Below are 18529 nucleotides of genomic sequence, written 5' to 3'. Positions count from 1 at the left end.
TCGGTTGAACCAGTGTTCCCGAAATCGTCGACGAAAATTTGTATCCGCACACACACGCGCACATACACATATAAATACACTCACACCACATACATCAATTTTTTCCAAGGTATGCCAAAATGTTCAAAAACCTTTGAAACGTAAAGATATATAAAAAATTTTCAATTTCGATTTTTTTTCGATTACTATAACTTACCCTACGAAAAGTTAAATATAGACAAAAAAAAATTACCAAAATGTACGTGAGTTAATATCAAGGAGGGCCCTAAGTACAAAATCAAATTTAAAGCCCAAGATCACATTTTCCCGTTCTTATGATTAAAGAAGCCCAGAAAAAAGGCGATTTAAAAAAATTCATGCAATTTATTGTTATTACATATTTCTATGGCCTTTGTTTGCGTTTAACTAACCAAACAATCTTTTTTTCTCAAAACATCAACATGTTTTTTGTTATGAATCTGCAAAGTGCAGGAGTTTTATACATAAAATATATAAAAATAATGTACACATGAAACTAATATTGCGCTTCATTGAACTGCGAAATTAATAATCAATCAAACTATAGTCCTTCGTCGGGTCACTTTGAAAATTACCACGCACCATCACCTAGGAAAATGCGGTAGGAAAATGCATGGAAAAGTCTTAATTGTGCTTTAATCTGAGTGAAACATTCATATGATATAAATGAATGGTATTTATTAATTTATTAACTTCCCGTATTGTAGGCTATACTAATCGTCTAAAATTCGTAAATGAAATTTTGCATGTCATTACGTTTCAGAGGTTTCTGAACATTTTGGCTTATCTCAGATAAAGTGGATGTGTATGGTTGGATACTTTTTTCTCGACGATTTCAGCAGCACAATTTATTCAAAATTTGTTTTCTCAATTCTTAAAAAATCTCATTTACTTGATTTCTTCTAATAAAAGTTGTTCTAAATTTTGATGAATTTCCTCTATCGGAAATTCCTGAAGTTGAAAGATGGAGAGAAACGTCTTAAATCAATCGCTCGTGTATCAGTTTTAAGACGTTTTGGCCTATGAAATATTATATTTACATGAAAAGCCGAGATGTATGCCACATCTGTCTATTTGCGTTGTAAACACTTGTAATTTACGATTTTCATATCTCAGCGAAGGCGCCTTTGTACAATGATTTCTTGCTGAATTTATGTATCATCAGTCTAGAGAATTTTATATATGTATATATATATATATAATATATATATATTATATATATATGTTTGCACACGTGTCAATTGATTTCTCGTCAAGCAAAGTAAAAACTGGTGGTGCATGGCATCGTGCCTTAAGGTAAATTGCAGGAACTTTCCGTACGGTAAGGAAATATTCGAGAGATTTCAAATGTTTTAGATATTCAAAAAAGTAGATTCTTTTTGAAGTTTTGTTTTTTTTCTTCCTTCTCCCATAACTAATAGTTTCTTTACAATATCGACACAAGCAAACTTATTTTACAATTAGATAATCCGTTCTTCTATTAAATGCTACTTTTTGCTCCGTACTTCTGAAACCGCTGGAACCGCCATTGCAAAAAACTAATCAGCACGTCCTCCCATCAATACGAACCGAATATTTTTTGAATCATTCTAATCCGGTTCTCGGACTTTGGACTTTTTGCTCCGAAATGGCTGGACCTTATTTGCAAAAACGTAATTAGCACTTTCCCCTATCAATAGGAATCGAATGCTTTTTGAATCATTCAAATTCGTTGATCCGTGCTTCCGGAAACGTGGGCGAAATATTGTATCCACACATGCATATACACTCACACACATACACACACACATATACACATCAATTTATTCTAAGGTATGCCAAATGTTCAGAAACCTTTGAAACGTAAAAATATGCACAAACTTTTATTCTATATTTTTGGACGATTACTATAACTTACTCTATGGCGAATTAAAAAAAATATTAAAAATATTATATTTAGGGATCATAAACTAAACAACCGTGCTCAAAAAAAATGATTAACTCAAAAAATAAAATCCCGAAATTGTTGACGAAAATTTGTATCCGCACACACACACACACATTCACAAATACACACACATACATCCATATTTTCTAAGGTATGCCGAATTGTTCAGAAACTCTGAAACGTAAAAATATGCATAGAATTACGGGAAGTCAGAAAAATTCTTAGAAAATTTTTATTTAGGTATCATAAACTAAACAACCGTGTTCAAAAGAAAGACTAATGAGAAAAAAGTGGTCTTTTATCTTCTTATTTCGATGATGCCTGATTAAGGTGATGAAAGATTATACATAATTATATATCTACTTTAATTTAAATCGAATATCACCACACTTTACTTATTTTGAGATAAAGGTGATGGACCTTTTTACTCGTAGACCTTCAAGACCAGCTCTTCTATGAACTTTATACACAGAATTTTTAGTCGAACTATATACAAAAAACCGTAAATTATCAATTATAATTTTTTGAATAAATAATTTAATTCTCAGTGGGTTTATTTATTATAAATTATGCCTTTATTTTTGGTCATGTTATTTATTGTCGTCATTTTGGTTGATTTTTTTGTTCATGTTATTTATTGTCTCGTTAATTTATCAATTTATCAGTTCAATTAATTTGTAAATTTAATACCATATTCTAATTCATTTTTGTCTAATAATAAATATTCTGAAGAGTAACGTCACAATGATACAATTAATTTGTTTGATTTGAATTCAACCAACTCAGATTCAAAGAACAATTAAAATTAATGAAGAAGAATGTTTTAATCAGAGCTGCGGCAACCTATCGATTAATTATATATATATATATATATATATTATATTATATATCCAAAGTTATACACACGGTAATTCAATATAGTATTTAATATATAAAATATGAAAATCTGGCAAACTTTGTCAAAATTAATAATAAAATTTGTCACAACATCAAGTCTCTGAGGCAATTTATAATTTCTCCTTAAGTTAGGTTTTCTATGAAATTTTCAAACATCTATTACATCAATGTCCCAAGTAATTAATCTTAAACTAAGTTAATTACAAACTCTGTCTTCCCTATCTATGAAAATCCATCATGTACTTTATGAAAAAATTTTAACACACAATTTTGAGAGCATGTAATTCCTATAGGTGTTCACATAGTATTAATAAAGTCTGTTTTACTTAGAAATTCATCTTAATTATTGAATTATGTGGAATGCTCAGGTAGTAGGAAAGTTTTGATAGCTATATGTATCGTTTACATGAAGTTACAAATATGGTGCAAATGTAATTAGGGAGGATCAATTTTCCGACTATAGTCCAAATATTATTTTCAGTCATCATCTGCTAGTTAATAGGTAATTTTTCTCTAGTCTTCCTTATCATTCAAAGTATCCATTTCTACAACTTCCATTCTTTTCAATAATATACGAATTTTGATAATAGCGATTACTAACCATAGGTCATTCGATTGATAATTATAATATATAGAGAGAGTCAAAAAAAATCGATTTGATTATAAAACATCAATTATACGATATTAAGTGCACGAAAAGTCAACACGAAACCAACTTTTCATTCAAACAGAATTATTTCTGCAATAAACGATTACAATTCATGATGTAGGATGGTCGGAAGCAGTTCAAAAATAGGCTAATTACTCAGCAAACGCTGTAAATGATAGTATTTTTACCATGTCGACCAACAAAATTGACCCTGAATGAAATGATAATGTTGCACTTATCATTGGTACCTGGAATAATAAGGGAGCTGGTGGAGCTTACATAGACAATGATTTTTGTTAGGATTAAATTTGTTGGCAGAGCTTAGAGATATTAGAAGTTTAGTATAGTGCATTTTTATTAACTTTTTCAAAAATGTTGTTGTCAGAAAATCCGATTTGCTAATTTTTTGTTTGCTTATCGTTTCAAGTCATTCTGAATAGGTTGATAAAAAAGTATGAGTCTGAGTATTATAAGTCAAAATGTTCCTATTTGTCGAGGTTTAAATTTTAAAGCCATTTAATAAAACTTGATTAGGACTCACATTGACTTGTTTTGCGAGATGATTAGCCAAGTCGATTTTTTATGTTTTACAGACAAATGCAAATAAATAGCGATATTTTCGTTGATAATTCTGAACTGATTTTGAAAATTTAAAAACTACTCGAATAAGTTATCAATTTGTAAATTGATATCAAGTGGTGAATTGTTTTACTAGTTTTTTTTGGTAAAGGTTGACCAAGTTTCTCCAAAATTGTTAATGTTTATTGGGTTTTTAATGGTGATGTGATAGAAGTCATGGTCTTAATGATCATTTTTAATTATTATGATTATACAAGAAGTGGTTTAATTATAACAAAATTTGAAGTTTGGAATATTAATAATCTTCAAGTTTCTAACTAAGCCTTCTGAACATTTTTGCACACATTAAAAAAAATGTGTGCATGTGTGTTAGGGTGGTCCTTAATATGCACATTTTCGAATTTCTTTGCTCCCAAGGGTTCAAATGTTTCGAAATTGATTAAAAAAAATTCTCTAAAAGTTTTAGCTCTTTATATTAACTTTTAGATATTGCGCAATTCAATCAAACTTCGTATGGAAAAAGAATGGAAAAAATCGAAAATTTTATAAATGTTTTTTTGGTATAACTTAGCGACAAATGTATTTAAAATGACAATTCGTGTCTATTAAAATTCGACGCTCTGCAAAAGAGGTTTTTATAATTTATTTTGTGGAGCGTCGAATTTTGAATGATACTCATTCATTTGTTCGTTAAGTTATATCTAAAATAATTTTTAAAATTTTTGAAAATTTTTCCATGCTATTTCAAAAGCTAAAATTTTCAGAGGATTTTTTCTTAATAATTTGGGAGCATTTGAGCTGTTGGAAAGAAAAAGAAAAAGAAATTCAAAAATGTCAATTTTGTAAACACGAATCAACTGATTTGAATGAAAAAAGTATTCGATTCGTATTAATAGGAAAAACGTGCTGGTTAGTTTTTGACAAAAGTAGGTCCAACGGTTTTGAAGATACGAGACAAAAAATGCCAAAAATGGTAACTCAGTTTTTGAGAGAATGGGTTCGATCGAAATAATTCCAAAAACATTTTACTTGTATTGACAAAATGAAGAACTATGCATTTTTGGGAAGGCAGGTCTATCGGTTTCGGATATCCAATAAAAAAATTATAAAAAATGCCATTTAGTGGTCAAAAATGAACATACAAATACATATGTTCATTAAATCAGATATTTCATAGAGATTTTAATAATAAGTACAAATTTTGTTCATATTTTGTGGATTTTGTATCAAGATTTATAATGTTTGAAAAAAGTTGACATTTTCAAAAAAAAATGAATTAGAATAATCTAATTTTTCAAAAAAATTTTTTTTCAAGTCCAATTTGTTCAGAAATTTCAAAGTTTTCAAAAAGTATTTTTATAAATTATTAATTTATTTGTTTCTACAAATTTTTTATCTTTCAAAAGTTTAAATTACGGTACGGTAAGTACCAGAGATTTGCCTTAAGGCACGATGCCATGCACCAGTAATTTTGTCACAATTTCAAAAATTTTGAATATGAATTCATAATGACTAGGTTGTTTATTTACACAATTTGCCTTAGAGCTAAATCCCACTTCTATTTAGTTGTATTCTAGTTCATATAATTATTAAGTGTTGTATTATATTCCGTTCGATGGAGAACAGTCTTAAATTGACAAAAATTATAGAATGTTTGAAATTTGTAAATGTTTAGTGTTTTTATGAAATATTTATCTACGCCTCTGGTACCCATATGAATTTCCCATCAATCGTCGGGTCATTAACAAGAGTCAAGGCCTCGTAATATCAAACAATGATATTAAACTCTACACTGGCCAGACTGGAATAGAAAAGCACTTTAGAAATTACAAGGACGATTTTTAAGAAGATGATACACACCTACGCATGCATACACGCAACTAGGTTGATCAAGAATGCAAAAAATAAATGTTTGAAATATTCTCTCACATTGCTTTATTATATGAAATTACATTTATCAGACCAAATTTTCTGGTCTAGTATCATCCAGATCATCACCATCATCGTCAAGAACCGATCTACTGTCATCAACTTCATCAGTTGACCACTTGGAGAAAGAAACATTCAAACGTTTATATGCCTCCCTACGAATCCTTTCCATAATATCAGGATAAGGAGAAATAGCTTGCATAAAATCCTTTCGATCCAAAGTGTAAAGTTCGCAAGTTTCTATAGCTACAACAGTTGCCGATCTTAAATTATTTTCAGTGACCAGAACGACTTCTCCAAAATGGGCACCGTCACTCAAATGTGCGACTTCACGATTTTGTCCATAAATGGCTACAGTTCCTGATCCTATGAAGAACATGCTGTGACCAGGTTGGCCTTCTACTACTATTGTATCCTGGAAATAAAAGAAAAAGAATAAAAACTAGTTGGTATTGGTATTCTGCCTTGAGGCAAGTTACATGAACAAGTTACATATGTGTAAATAATCGACTTAATCAATAAAAAATAAATTAATTTATGAGTTATTAAAAGTATTCCTAGTAGATTTATTACACATCATTGAAAACGAACGAACACGTTAATTGGAGTATTTTCTAAAAGCAAATTTTCAAAAATCAATAATTTTTATAATTGAACCAGTTTCCGTAGTACTTTAATGATTTAGTATGTTCATTAAGACCAAGCACTCTATCGTTATACCAAGTAAATCGTCTAATTTTAATTTTAACAAATGTAAAAAAAAACTACTCATTTTTTAAAACTTTGATATTTTTTTAAAATTAAACTACTTGTCGTAAGACCGTAATATTTCAGTAAGCTCTATAAGACTATGATATATATCACCAAAAAAGTTCTATAAAAAGCGGCTCAAATTTTTTTTAACTGTTGAATAGATTTTCACCTAAAAAGAATCAGTATCATTCCCAACTAATATATTTCGAACAGTTTTTGTTTTTTTTAAATTGATTTGGTAGTATAAACTTAAATGTAGACGAAAAGTTTAACACTTTTTTTTCAAACTGCAAAAAACTGCTTGGCAGATCGTCGCACAAATCTGACAAACGATAGGCCTCATTGAAATACATAAAATGGCTCTTAAATTTCTGAAATCGGTTCAGGCATTTTTGAGAAAACGTCGATTAAAGGTCTAATTTTGACAAATGCCAAACAAACGATACTAATTTTTGCAAACTTTGACAAATTTTTAAAGTTAAACGAGTTGTCGTAAGGCCGTAATATTTTAGTATGGTCTATAAGACTATGGTAGTATCGTCAAAAAAAAAATCATAAAAATCGTCAAAAAAAAAAATTACAAGAAAATGGCTCGATCGATCCAATATCTTTCGAACGGTTTTTGAATTTTTGAAATCGATTCAGAATTGCTGGCTGGTCGACTAAATTTTTTTCACTTTTCTGCGAATTGAAAAGAAACGGCTCGCCCAATCGTCGCACAAAACTGAAAAACGTTAGTCCTCATCGAGATACACCGAATGGATTTTAAATTTTTAAAATCGGTCCAGCCATTTTTGAGAAAATGTCGATTTACCGCAAAAAATCCTTTCACACACGCACACATACCTTTTCCAATTTTGATCTCATTCGATTCAGAATGGCTTGAAACGTCGAGAAAACACAAAATTAGCGAATCGGAATTTTTTATGAAAACAAACTTCTCCTACTGGTAGTTAATAATTGTTGTGTAAAGCTACTTACTTGTGCTAAGTAGATCTCAGACTGCAGACAAGTCACAATACGAACCAGCAAAGTATTTGGAATTTTTTCGAAAAACGGAACACTGGTCACCAATCTTCGGCAACTGTACACTATAATCTCTTGTCTGAGTTGCGTAGATAAAGTATCCAATATAGCGTCTTCTTTATAAAAATTCTTCTGAAATTTAAACTCATAATAATCCAACAATCTATTCCTGATCACCTGAGGAAGTTGCTTGTGGCGTATAAACTCATTCAATTGCTGGAGCAGTGTTTGGTACTTCAATTTAGAAGCATTCGTATTTCTAACTAGAAGCAAAATTTGTGCAACTACCAGGATTTTCAGGATTGATCCAAAAAGATATAATACCATTGTCATGATCATGTCTTCGGAAGAAAAAGATAGAGACATTCCATAGTTATAAGTCGTACTGGCACTCATGATGTTAAAAAAGCACGTGATGTAACGATCATTTGGAAACTTGGGCAAAAAGTTCATTTGTTTTACCCAAGCAAAAGTTGGTATCAAATCTTCGACATCACCATGAGTCCAACGGGTGATCATGAATTTCAAACATGCCAACCAGTGGAGGATCACAAATAAGGCAAAACATTGTCTCAAGAAACGAGAGGTGTAAGATGATGTGTAGTAACACACTTGAAAATTTTTCATGTAGGTAACTAGAGTTATGATATGGAAAAACTTCAGGAGACCAAATATTATGAACGAGTTTAAGGAATGGCTTGTCTCGTATGATAAATGGAAGAGCAGTTCCAATGGTGCACTCGAGACTATGTTGAATATTAGGTATCCTTTAAAGTAATTAATAATGATTCTTTTGCGATCAAGTACTATCTCTTTGTTGGAGGTACAAAAATAACCAGTGTTAAGGGAGCACATTATGTCTATTATTGAAGCCATATCTACAAAGAAGCACAGGAGCTAGAAAAAAAAAATTCAATTTAGAATCAAAAATTTATGAGACAGTGTCGAATCATCAATCACACAATCGCTAAATATTGCATATAATATATATTAATCAATGTAAGAATATATTTACCATAGCAAAATTATTAACCAAGGAATGTTCATGTTTTGGGTAAAAAGAAATAACATATGGCACAATAAGAATTTGAAGTGACAACAAAAGTATCATGATTCCTTCGAAAAGCATCCTGTAAAACACAATTTTTATATCAGCAATTATAATTAAATATTACATAACCATATTCATATAAAGTTTTATTCAATATCATCCACAAAACTAAAGTATCAATTCTCGGATAAAATAGGTATGGTATGGTAATGCTATGTTGCGGGTCTATATTTGTATGAGTTGGTAGTACCAAACTGTAAAAATTTTATGTATTTGCTGTGCAATCTGGTGGTTTACACAAACAACCTAACTTCACGCATGTGTTATCAAAGATAGATCACGTGACGCTTAAAGTGGGAAGTATTTTGACACAAAATCACGAAGGAGGATGATCTAGCAAGATATCACGTTCACTTATTTATTGCCTTAATTAAAAAAAATTCAAAAATTGTCAAAAGTATTTTAAAAAAAAATATGATTCTTCTAGGTACTAATAATACACGTGATGTTTGTGGGGAAGGGTGGAGGGGGAATTTAAATATCACGAGTATCACCAAGAAAGAGAGAGGTGTCCAAAAACCCTTAAAAAGCGATTAATATATAATATATTTGACGTTTGCACGTTTTGTAGGTTAGGTTTTATGTATAAAAATTCCGATAGCAAATAGATACATTTTCGATAGTTTGTGATTACCAACTCATTCGAATCATTTCTATTTTATTCGAGAATTGGCCTCTAGGACACTTTGTTTATGACTTCTTCAAAATCAAATTTTTACCTAAATTTGCTAAAAGGATGAAAAACATAGTAATACTGATGCAAATGCCTTCTCCTTTCCATATGAACAGCTCTTTCGCTTTTCAAATTTGCCCTTGAAGCAGGAAAATCCGGACATACCATACAGTAGTTTCTAAATCTAAATGAAAAAATATTAAATAAATATGTTTTTGCCTAAATAATTAATCATTCATGTTGAGCCTCGAACAAGAAAAGTAATTACTAATTAAAAATCAAGAAAAAAACTACGTATACGCATAGAATCAAAGAACACTATCACGCGACACGACGGCCAATCACAGTCGACCCGTATAGAAATGATTTCATCGAGAGCGAATGACGAATCATTGGCACTTGACTTTTATCTGCCGTAACAAACTTCCGTTGCATTTGTACGGATTAACACCCTAGTCACGCCTAAAGAAGTTTTACTTCAAAAACAATTATTGACAACGTCAAGAAAATAATAACCAACAAAGTAAGGCTTTTTGATTAGAAAATAAACAAGCAAAATTATCCATATATAAATAAATCGTTAAATAATACAAGAAAAAATGCAAGGATTGGAGTGTGTTATATATTACCATTATAAGTGAATAAATTATAAAGAAATTCTTAATAATAGTTTGTTGAAATGGGAATTGAGAAAATAAAATTTTTAACCTGCAAAAAATATCATTTTTTTAATATAAATATTTCCTATAATTATTACCTTCTACGTAACTGTGGTATTAATCCATTTCCAGGAATAACACGATCTAATGCATCTCTTCTATTAAAAATCGAACAATTGTGTATATGAAATACATTTGTATTAGACATATTTGTAAAAGGAAATTGTTTTTTACAATAACACGAATTGTAAGTAATATTAAACAAATGTATATTGATTTTGTAATATGCCAATATTGAATTATTTTTGTTTTTTTTAATTCGATCGATAGTCAATTTGCCATAAATTTATTTCGACAAATGAAATTTTACAATTATCTAAGACTCAATACCTATAGTAATCTATATTTGCAAGTAAACTAATTTATAAAGACCAAAGATTTAATTTAATTAAAAATCAGCACTGTAGTAAAAACAAGTACATTTTATGAGTCATTATATCATCAAGTATCCGATTTTCTAAAACTAAGCCATTTCTTGACAGCCATTTTAATATTAGCCCGAATAAGTGCAGTGTCCTTTATTTTCTCAAATAAATGTGGATAAGGGCCCATAACTTCCATAAAATGTTGTCTGGACAATGTATAAAGTTCACATGTTTCTATTGCAACCACAGAAGCTATTCTAACTTCTCCTGTGACTAGAGATACTTCTCCAAAATAATCTCCATCGTACAAATGATTTTTTTCAATTAAACTTGCTCCATAAATAGCTACTGTTCCGCAATTTATGAAGTACATGCAGTTTCCAGGTTCTCCTGCTTTAATAATAAAATCCTGAAAAAAACAATGATAATAAATATTCTTTGGACTAACAATTTTAACAACAATCTTGAACATTTATCATTATTACCTTGGGTAGATAATTTCGGCATCCAACAGCTTGACGATGTTCATGATAGATTTGGGGAAAATTAGTGAAAAACGGAACATTTTCAACCAGTCTTTTGCAATTGGTCACCAATATTTCATGTTGCAAATGCGACGATAAAGAGTCAAAACTGTACCTTCTTTATAAAATATTTCTGGAAACGATACTCGTAATAATCCATCAACCTTTTACTTGTTCCAAACGCCATTGTTTGTACATCAAAAAGTCTTCGAATTGTTGCAGTATATTCTGGTATCTCAGATGAGAAGCGTTCTTGCTCCTTATTAAAATTATAAATTGCATAGTAATTGCAATTTTTAAACAATAACCAAACAAGGCCATCGCCATACAGAATGCACAGTGGTCCAAGAAAAATATTTTAACCTTATCATCATGTTGGAACCCTAAAATTGTGCGCATGACAACATACGAACTTAAAATATATCGAGTTGTAGTGTCCATTTGGTCAAATGTAATTTGATAAATCCAGTTAGATCTGGGAATATTATCCACATTATCGCCATAACGGAATCTGGTCATCATCAGAAGTAAACAAGTGAGCCAATGTATTACGATGACGATGACCAGGATTCGAAATATGAGTTTCGACAAATAAGTCAAACTCGATTTTAATTCTTTACTTCCGTGCAAATAGGACAAAAGGGTACACAAGTGAAAAATTTTGCAGAAAATAAAAAATATGAATGGAGTAAACAAAAAGCTGTCCTCTTCACTTTGGGGTTCTGGTATGTGAAGAACAAATTCTGCAGGAAACGATGCCAGGAGGTCGAAAATGAAGCGGGTCTTGAGGTATTTTTTGACAATGAGGTTTGACTCTAAAATGATTTCCAAGGAGTCTCGATCTAAATAACCGGTTACAAAAGACAGACAAATATCCAACAATCCTATTAAATCGATCACAAAAACTAAAAACATTGGAAAATTGAAAAATACTCCATAATTTGACTTGGGCAAAAAAGTTATGACAAATGGTGCGATTGCAAGCTTCAGAATTATCAAGCATATTAATAACCACTGCCAGTATAACCTGAAAAATAAAAAATAGTGTTAGAAGATACATATGAATTTGAAAATTCGAGAAAAATCTATTATATTAATAAACGAAATATTATGATAAACTGAAAAATAAAAAAAAATAGTGATAGGGTAAAGTAGGGCTTAAAGTCCTCGGGTAAAAAGGTTCACAATCATTGGAATTTTTTAGTGATGATATTTTAAAGTAGAGGGTAAAGATGTGTAACTAGTCATCATCTTATTCAGGAGATAAACGGAATTGTATCAATATTCATACCAAAAGTATGATTTTTTTGGAGTTTCTGTGGTTTTGAGTTCCTATTTTTGATACAACCTTTATAAAAGCTTACATGTGGCTGGAGTAAAAAGAACCAACTAAACCTTTAGATTGTTTAAAGTTTAAATAATGAAAAATAGTAAATAAAATGTTAAATTACATTAATAGATATTTGATCTCTGCTTATGAATGTGTTTTTTGAAATACGAGATCAAGGTTATGTACAATGAAACCTCTGTAAAAAAATTTCCCATATATCTCTGTATATCCACATATCTATTTAAAATAAAAAATGGCGTTGGGTCTCCTTGCCTCCTTTTTGTCCCTTATTACCACGCCCATGGGGCAAAAAGGGACAGATGACAAATTTTAGAAAAATAGTAAACAAATATATTTCTATAATTAGGATGAAACTGGAAATTTTACTGAATGTAATTCGATAGTTGTTTGTTTGATACATGTTATGTGATGTCATGTAGTTCATTTACTTTAGACAATATAATCACTGTCTGAAAGTCAAATTGGACCTTTATGCCCCACCCTACCCTAAATCCAAAATAAATATTTGCATTTACTTTTTTAATAAAAAAAATAGTTTCTTATTTATTTTCTTACCGAAAATGACTAAAAGGATGTATAGTAAAATAGGCGTAGTGGATGTGTCTCCTATTCTCTAACTTTATGGCTCGGCGGCTTTTCAAGATTTTTTTCGTTATTGGCAATTTTTCTGTCACCAAAGTACTTCGACGAATTCTAAAATAAATAATTCTAAATATATAATTCATAAAATCTTAGAAATATATCCATAAGAATTTAGGTTAGTTAGAATTAACTAGTTAGTCAGGTTTATTAAAATATGCTAATCATCTGCCAGGGAAATTAGTAAATAAAATTTTTAAAGAAGAATTACAAACAAAAATCATAATGACCTATTTTAGGTCCACTAATGAGATAAAGTTCTTTTAGTATCATCATTACTGTAAAGAACTACATCATTAGACGTAGTTTAGTTTTTTACTTTTTTGCACTTAGACAATACATTTGCTCTTGCCTTTTATATATACAAATACTTCCTTAAAATTTATATACATTAAAGAAAATTGTCATTAATATAATTTTATTTCATGCAAGCACTTGCACAAGTTATATACAAATTTTAATATATTTTTGATAATTTTCATATCTAAATAACTTGGTTATTATTAAATATAAAAAATTCTTCCACCATTGTACTTTAGGTTAAATGCTTAAATAAAACAATTACCTGGTTATTTATTATTAATACCAAAAATTACTAAAAAGTAATGTTAAAGTCATAAAAATATGACATTAGTGAAATTACGTTACATTTATTATAAGATATAAAATTCAAAAAAAAAATTACCTTCTATAGAATACCCTCTTGTATCCTTTCCCAGGAATTATTTTCTGCACAACATCAATGTTTGATTCCAAGGAACACGTGTGGAATATATTATCTAAGCTATGGTATTCCATTTTTTTTTAATTTTTCAAAGTAATTTTTCACAAGAACTTTATATCTTGCAGAATATACAATCTATAATATCTTATTCTTTTGTTTTGAATTTGATAATTTTGGGTGTCAACAATTAATAACAATTGACGATTGATTTTGTTTCTTTTTTATTAAGAACTTTGGTTTGTTAATGTTGTTTTACTTATAGGCAAAATACTTAATAAATATTGATTTTTTGTTTATTAATTCAAACCATGAGTAAATTATTATTTTAGAAGATTAATTTATATGAATGATGGATTTACACAAAATCCTACATTGTGAAACAAATGAATTATATCTGTTCCATATTATAATCCTTTATTAATCTTTTATATTGTATATAAAACAGGTGTTGTGATGTGAAACAATTCTCATAAAATATCATTTTTTGAAATTTACTGATGCAAAATATTTTATATAATTCCGGGACAAATGATTATTTTTTGAAACAATATTTCATTGTATTCACTTTTCTGTAAAATAAGTTTTGTTAGCTCTGACAATAAGAGTTTTCTTTCACTGGGAAGAGTTTATGAGCTTTTATTGAAATTTTGTTTTAATCCATGTTTCTACATACTATACATTAATATATATATATATATATATATATATATATATATATATATATGTTTGCTCTTAAACAATTCAGAATGATGTAAAATGTCGAAAAAATATAGAATTACCAAGTTGGATTTTTTGGCATCAGAAATTTGTAATCTTCCAGAAGTTAAAAACATTTTTTTTGCATTTGCTTCTCTATATTTATTATTTTTCCAATCAAGACTTGTGAAGCTTTATAATAAAATGGAAGCAAAAGAACATATAAATAAAGTACACAATATAACAACCAACAAAAATTTTAAAATTATAGAAAAATAATAAAGTAATAAATTAAGTAAAATATGAAAGATTTAATAGAAATGTGACAAGTTAAAAATTCGAAAAATTAAATATAAAATTAATAATAAAATTGAATTTAGCATCCGATTTGGCAATGCATGGTTTGTGAATATAAAGTGAAGAATATTATACAAAAAATTAATAAATAAAAAATACAAAACAACAATAATACACAAAATATAATATATCGAAATATTCACAATTCAGTCATAAATTCTACTTCAATCTAAAATTCTGATGATTTCCATACAAATATCGTAAAAAATTCATAGTTTTTAAACGAAATAATAAAGTTAGATTGTTTTTAATCAACTTTTATCTATAGAACAATTCGTGACACATGTTTGGGAGAATCACAAAATCAATTTTCGAACGGTGCCAAATGACAAATAAATTGTGCCTAAAATCCAATCGGAAGCATTGGCTCCAACCAGGGGAATTGGTAATAGGATAGCTGGTGTTTGGTTTACTCAAAAAAAAAAGAATTTGAGTAAAAAAATTAGAATTAGCAACTTCTAGGGGTCAAATTCGCAGACAACATAGAATTGTTATGGGTCTATCTTTGTATTAGTTGGTAGTCACAAACTATCAAAAAACTGTTGTATTATCAGGCGTTTTACATATAAAACCTAACCTCCAAAACGCACAATGTCAAAACACTATCTTATCATAAGTGCATCTTTCTCATGCTTTTTGATAACACATACGTGAAGTTAGGTTTTATGTATAAAACGCTTGATGAAACAGCAAATATATAGCTTTTTGGCAGTTTGTTACTACCAACTTATACAAAGATAGACCCGTAAAAATGTATTACCATAATATTTCTTTTTAATCCTAAAATTAGCCTCAATATCCACTTTATTGCAAGTGATCCATTCATATCTATATTTCTGAAAAATCTTACTATTTTATCTTACTACTCCTATATTGCAAAATAAGTTCGAAAGTTATATGTACCATATTTATAATACAATAAAAACATTTATTTTATTTTTTTACCATCAGCTCTCAGACTATTAATAGGGCAGCGGGATGATAATTTAGCGCCCCATTGTAATCTGTTTCTCGGGGATGAACGGAGCAAATTTATCGTGATATATTCAAAAATTTGCATAAAAATGATTTAGACTTTATCGACGATTGATTTCATGAAAACAATTGAATAATGGACTTTCTATAAAGAGATAACGATATTTTATTTCGACACGTATAGAATAGAGCTTTTATCGATTGATAAAATAACTTGCAAGAGTTTGGTCGGATTTTAAATATATACTTTGTCATTATTATTCAAAATAGTTTATAGAATAGATTATGTATAATATTCTCTAAGTACTTAGCAAACTTAGTTAGTTTTGATAGGCAAATGGTAGATGTATTTCGTTTTAATATGTTAAATCTGTTGTATATGTTTGTACTGGAGATGGTAGATAACGCTTATCGAAACATGTAGAACATTTCAGAGTTTATGTATATATATATATATATATATATATATATAATAAATTTCAGCCCTAAGCTTAATCTCCATTACAAATTTGCATAAGTCTCTATGATACAGCAAAGCCAGTGAAAATATAAATGCAAATGCGGAAATCTTCATCGAATTATAACAGAAATATTTAGTAATTTATTCAAAAATGCATAATTAATCCTGATTTAATTTGTTACATACTTATTTTCTAAATTGATGCAAAAAACTAAAAAGAGATGGTAATAAATTGACAATTTTCACATTTTTAAGGGATGGATAATTGAAATTCAATTTAAATAGAATAGTTTAATAGATTTTATTTAAATAGTAAAATAATAAAATCAGTTTCAGATTAGTTCAATTTCGCAAAGACTGTTAAGTTTTTACATGAACATTCATATATTTTTGTGAGCTGCTCTTTTTTACTTATGCACCACATTTGCAATTAGCTTGTTTTATTTGTACTAAATATGTTATACTAGAAATATCTTTTATAGCAAAACGGCGTTTTAAATAAATAATAAAAATATTTTTTTTGATAGTTTTTGGACGTTGAAACATATTTGAAATAATTAGCAGCCCATTCTTTGAATAAAGTTGAAAGAAAAACATTTTTTATTATTTGCAGTGAATACAAGTATACAAAATAATTATAAAAAAATATTAGTAAGAAGAAATAGACATACTAAACACAACCAAAACCAGAACTCAAAATACTAAATTTTGCTTTAAAAAATTGTTTATTTGTGTTCATTATATTAAATTTTATATTTGCTGAATGATGACACGCATCATGTGTCGAAAATTATAGTTAAGAAAAATGTTTTTCTATTAACTTTTTCTTATTCTGATAAATGGACTTAATGTATATAGATTTTAGAATATATTTTTAATATAAATTTTTTTTAGAACAATTTACATTGCGGTCTATATTGTTTCAATATCTTAGAAAATAAATATGAAGGTTTTTACATGAACCTCTTCCAAGTTTTTTATATTATACATATTACGAACTCAAATAAAATATGTAATATGTGTATATAATGAATTTTGCATACATTTTTAATTAAAGGAAAATTGATATTCACAGTATAGGATTAAATTTCCTAAAACAAAAATATGTTAATGCAAAAATATTCTGTTTATATATAATCATTGAAATATGACTATAGGACATTTATTGAGACGTTAAATTATAATTATAACATTATGTAATTAAGATTTTTATTGACACGATATAACAATTTTAATTGTAATTCCGCATAATAAATGTGTTTCTTTAAGTTTCAAGATTTTCCAATAATTCAAATAAGTCAATTTTTTGTTTGATTCATTTTGCAATTTGGGTACTATGGGTGAATTTAGAGTAAATTCACGAAGAATAAATATTTTGTAATATGGTGATTAACATTAAAGGTCGTTTGAAACAATTTACACATAAATTATTATACCATCAACCTATCAAAAATACGATTTATTTCATTATAAAGTTGTCAGTACAAGCTTGTTTGTTTACTGGTTTTCTTTCGAGAGATTTATTATTATTCGACCTGATGAAGCCATATAGCCTTATATGACAAAACGTATTGATGAGCAATTTGTAAACATCGTTAAGTATATTAATCTTCAGAAAATATACATAATTTTGCATATAAATGGAATATTCGCAGAGACTTTGCACAAACATGTATGTAATACATAAATTTTGTACAAAATGAATCTCTACTGAAATGTGACATTCTGATATATCAAATGGATAGGAAGAGAGCTAGATAGTATCTTTTTTTTTACCAATTATTATTAACTTCCCATAGGGTAAGTTTATAGTAATCGCAAAAAAAATCGAAAATAAAAATTCTTATATATCTTTACGTTTCGAAGGTTTCTGAACATTTTGGCATACCTTAGAAAAAATGGATGTATGTGTGTGTGTGGTGGGATACAAGGTTAATTTTTTTTCAAAAATTTAAAATTTTCTCAAAAATCTGTTTTAAAAAATTTAATTTTTGGCACGGAAAGTTTCAGCAATTTGCCTTTAAGGCTCGATGCCATACACCACTAGGTTGTATTTATTATTTGGCTGATATCATCATTTTATGTTTGTTTTTTGGATATCGGGCAAATTCTGGGATATAAATAAAATTTTTATGATAATGCTATGTTACGGGTCTA

General features: G+C 28.6%; 1 protein-coding gene across 1 annotated transcript; it reads right to left on the bottom strand.

Moving 5' to 3' along the window:
- Nucleotides 1–6027: 6027 nt before the first annotated feature.
- Nucleotides 6028–13958, bottom strand: LOC113382357. Its single transcript, XM_026620782.1, has 6 exons — nucleotides 13846–13958; nucleotides 11534–12197; nucleotides 11286–11429; nucleotides 10875–11055; nucleotides 7734–8389; nucleotides 6028–6414 (listed from the first exon to the last, which is right to left on the bottom strand). Exons 1-6 carry the CDS (start codon nucleotides 13956–13958, stop codon nucleotides 6028–6030), a joined length of 2145 nt encoding a protein of 714 aa, XP_026476567.1.
- Between the last annotated feature and the right edge of the window lie 4571 nt (nucleotides 13959–18529).

The sequence above is a fragment of the Ctenocephalides felis genome, unplaced genomic scaffold, assembly GCF_003426905.1.
Source record: "Ctenocephalides felis isolate EL2017-DRISC unplaced genomic scaffold, ASM342690v1 CF-g0.4_SCAFFOLD_03427, whole genome shotgun sequence".
Lineage (NCBI taxonomy): Eukaryota > Metazoa > Arthropoda > Insecta > Siphonaptera > Pulicidae > Ctenocephalides > Ctenocephalides felis.
The sequence above is the reverse complement of the archived record's forward strand: the minus strand, read 5'-3'. Positions and strand labels throughout refer to the sequence as shown.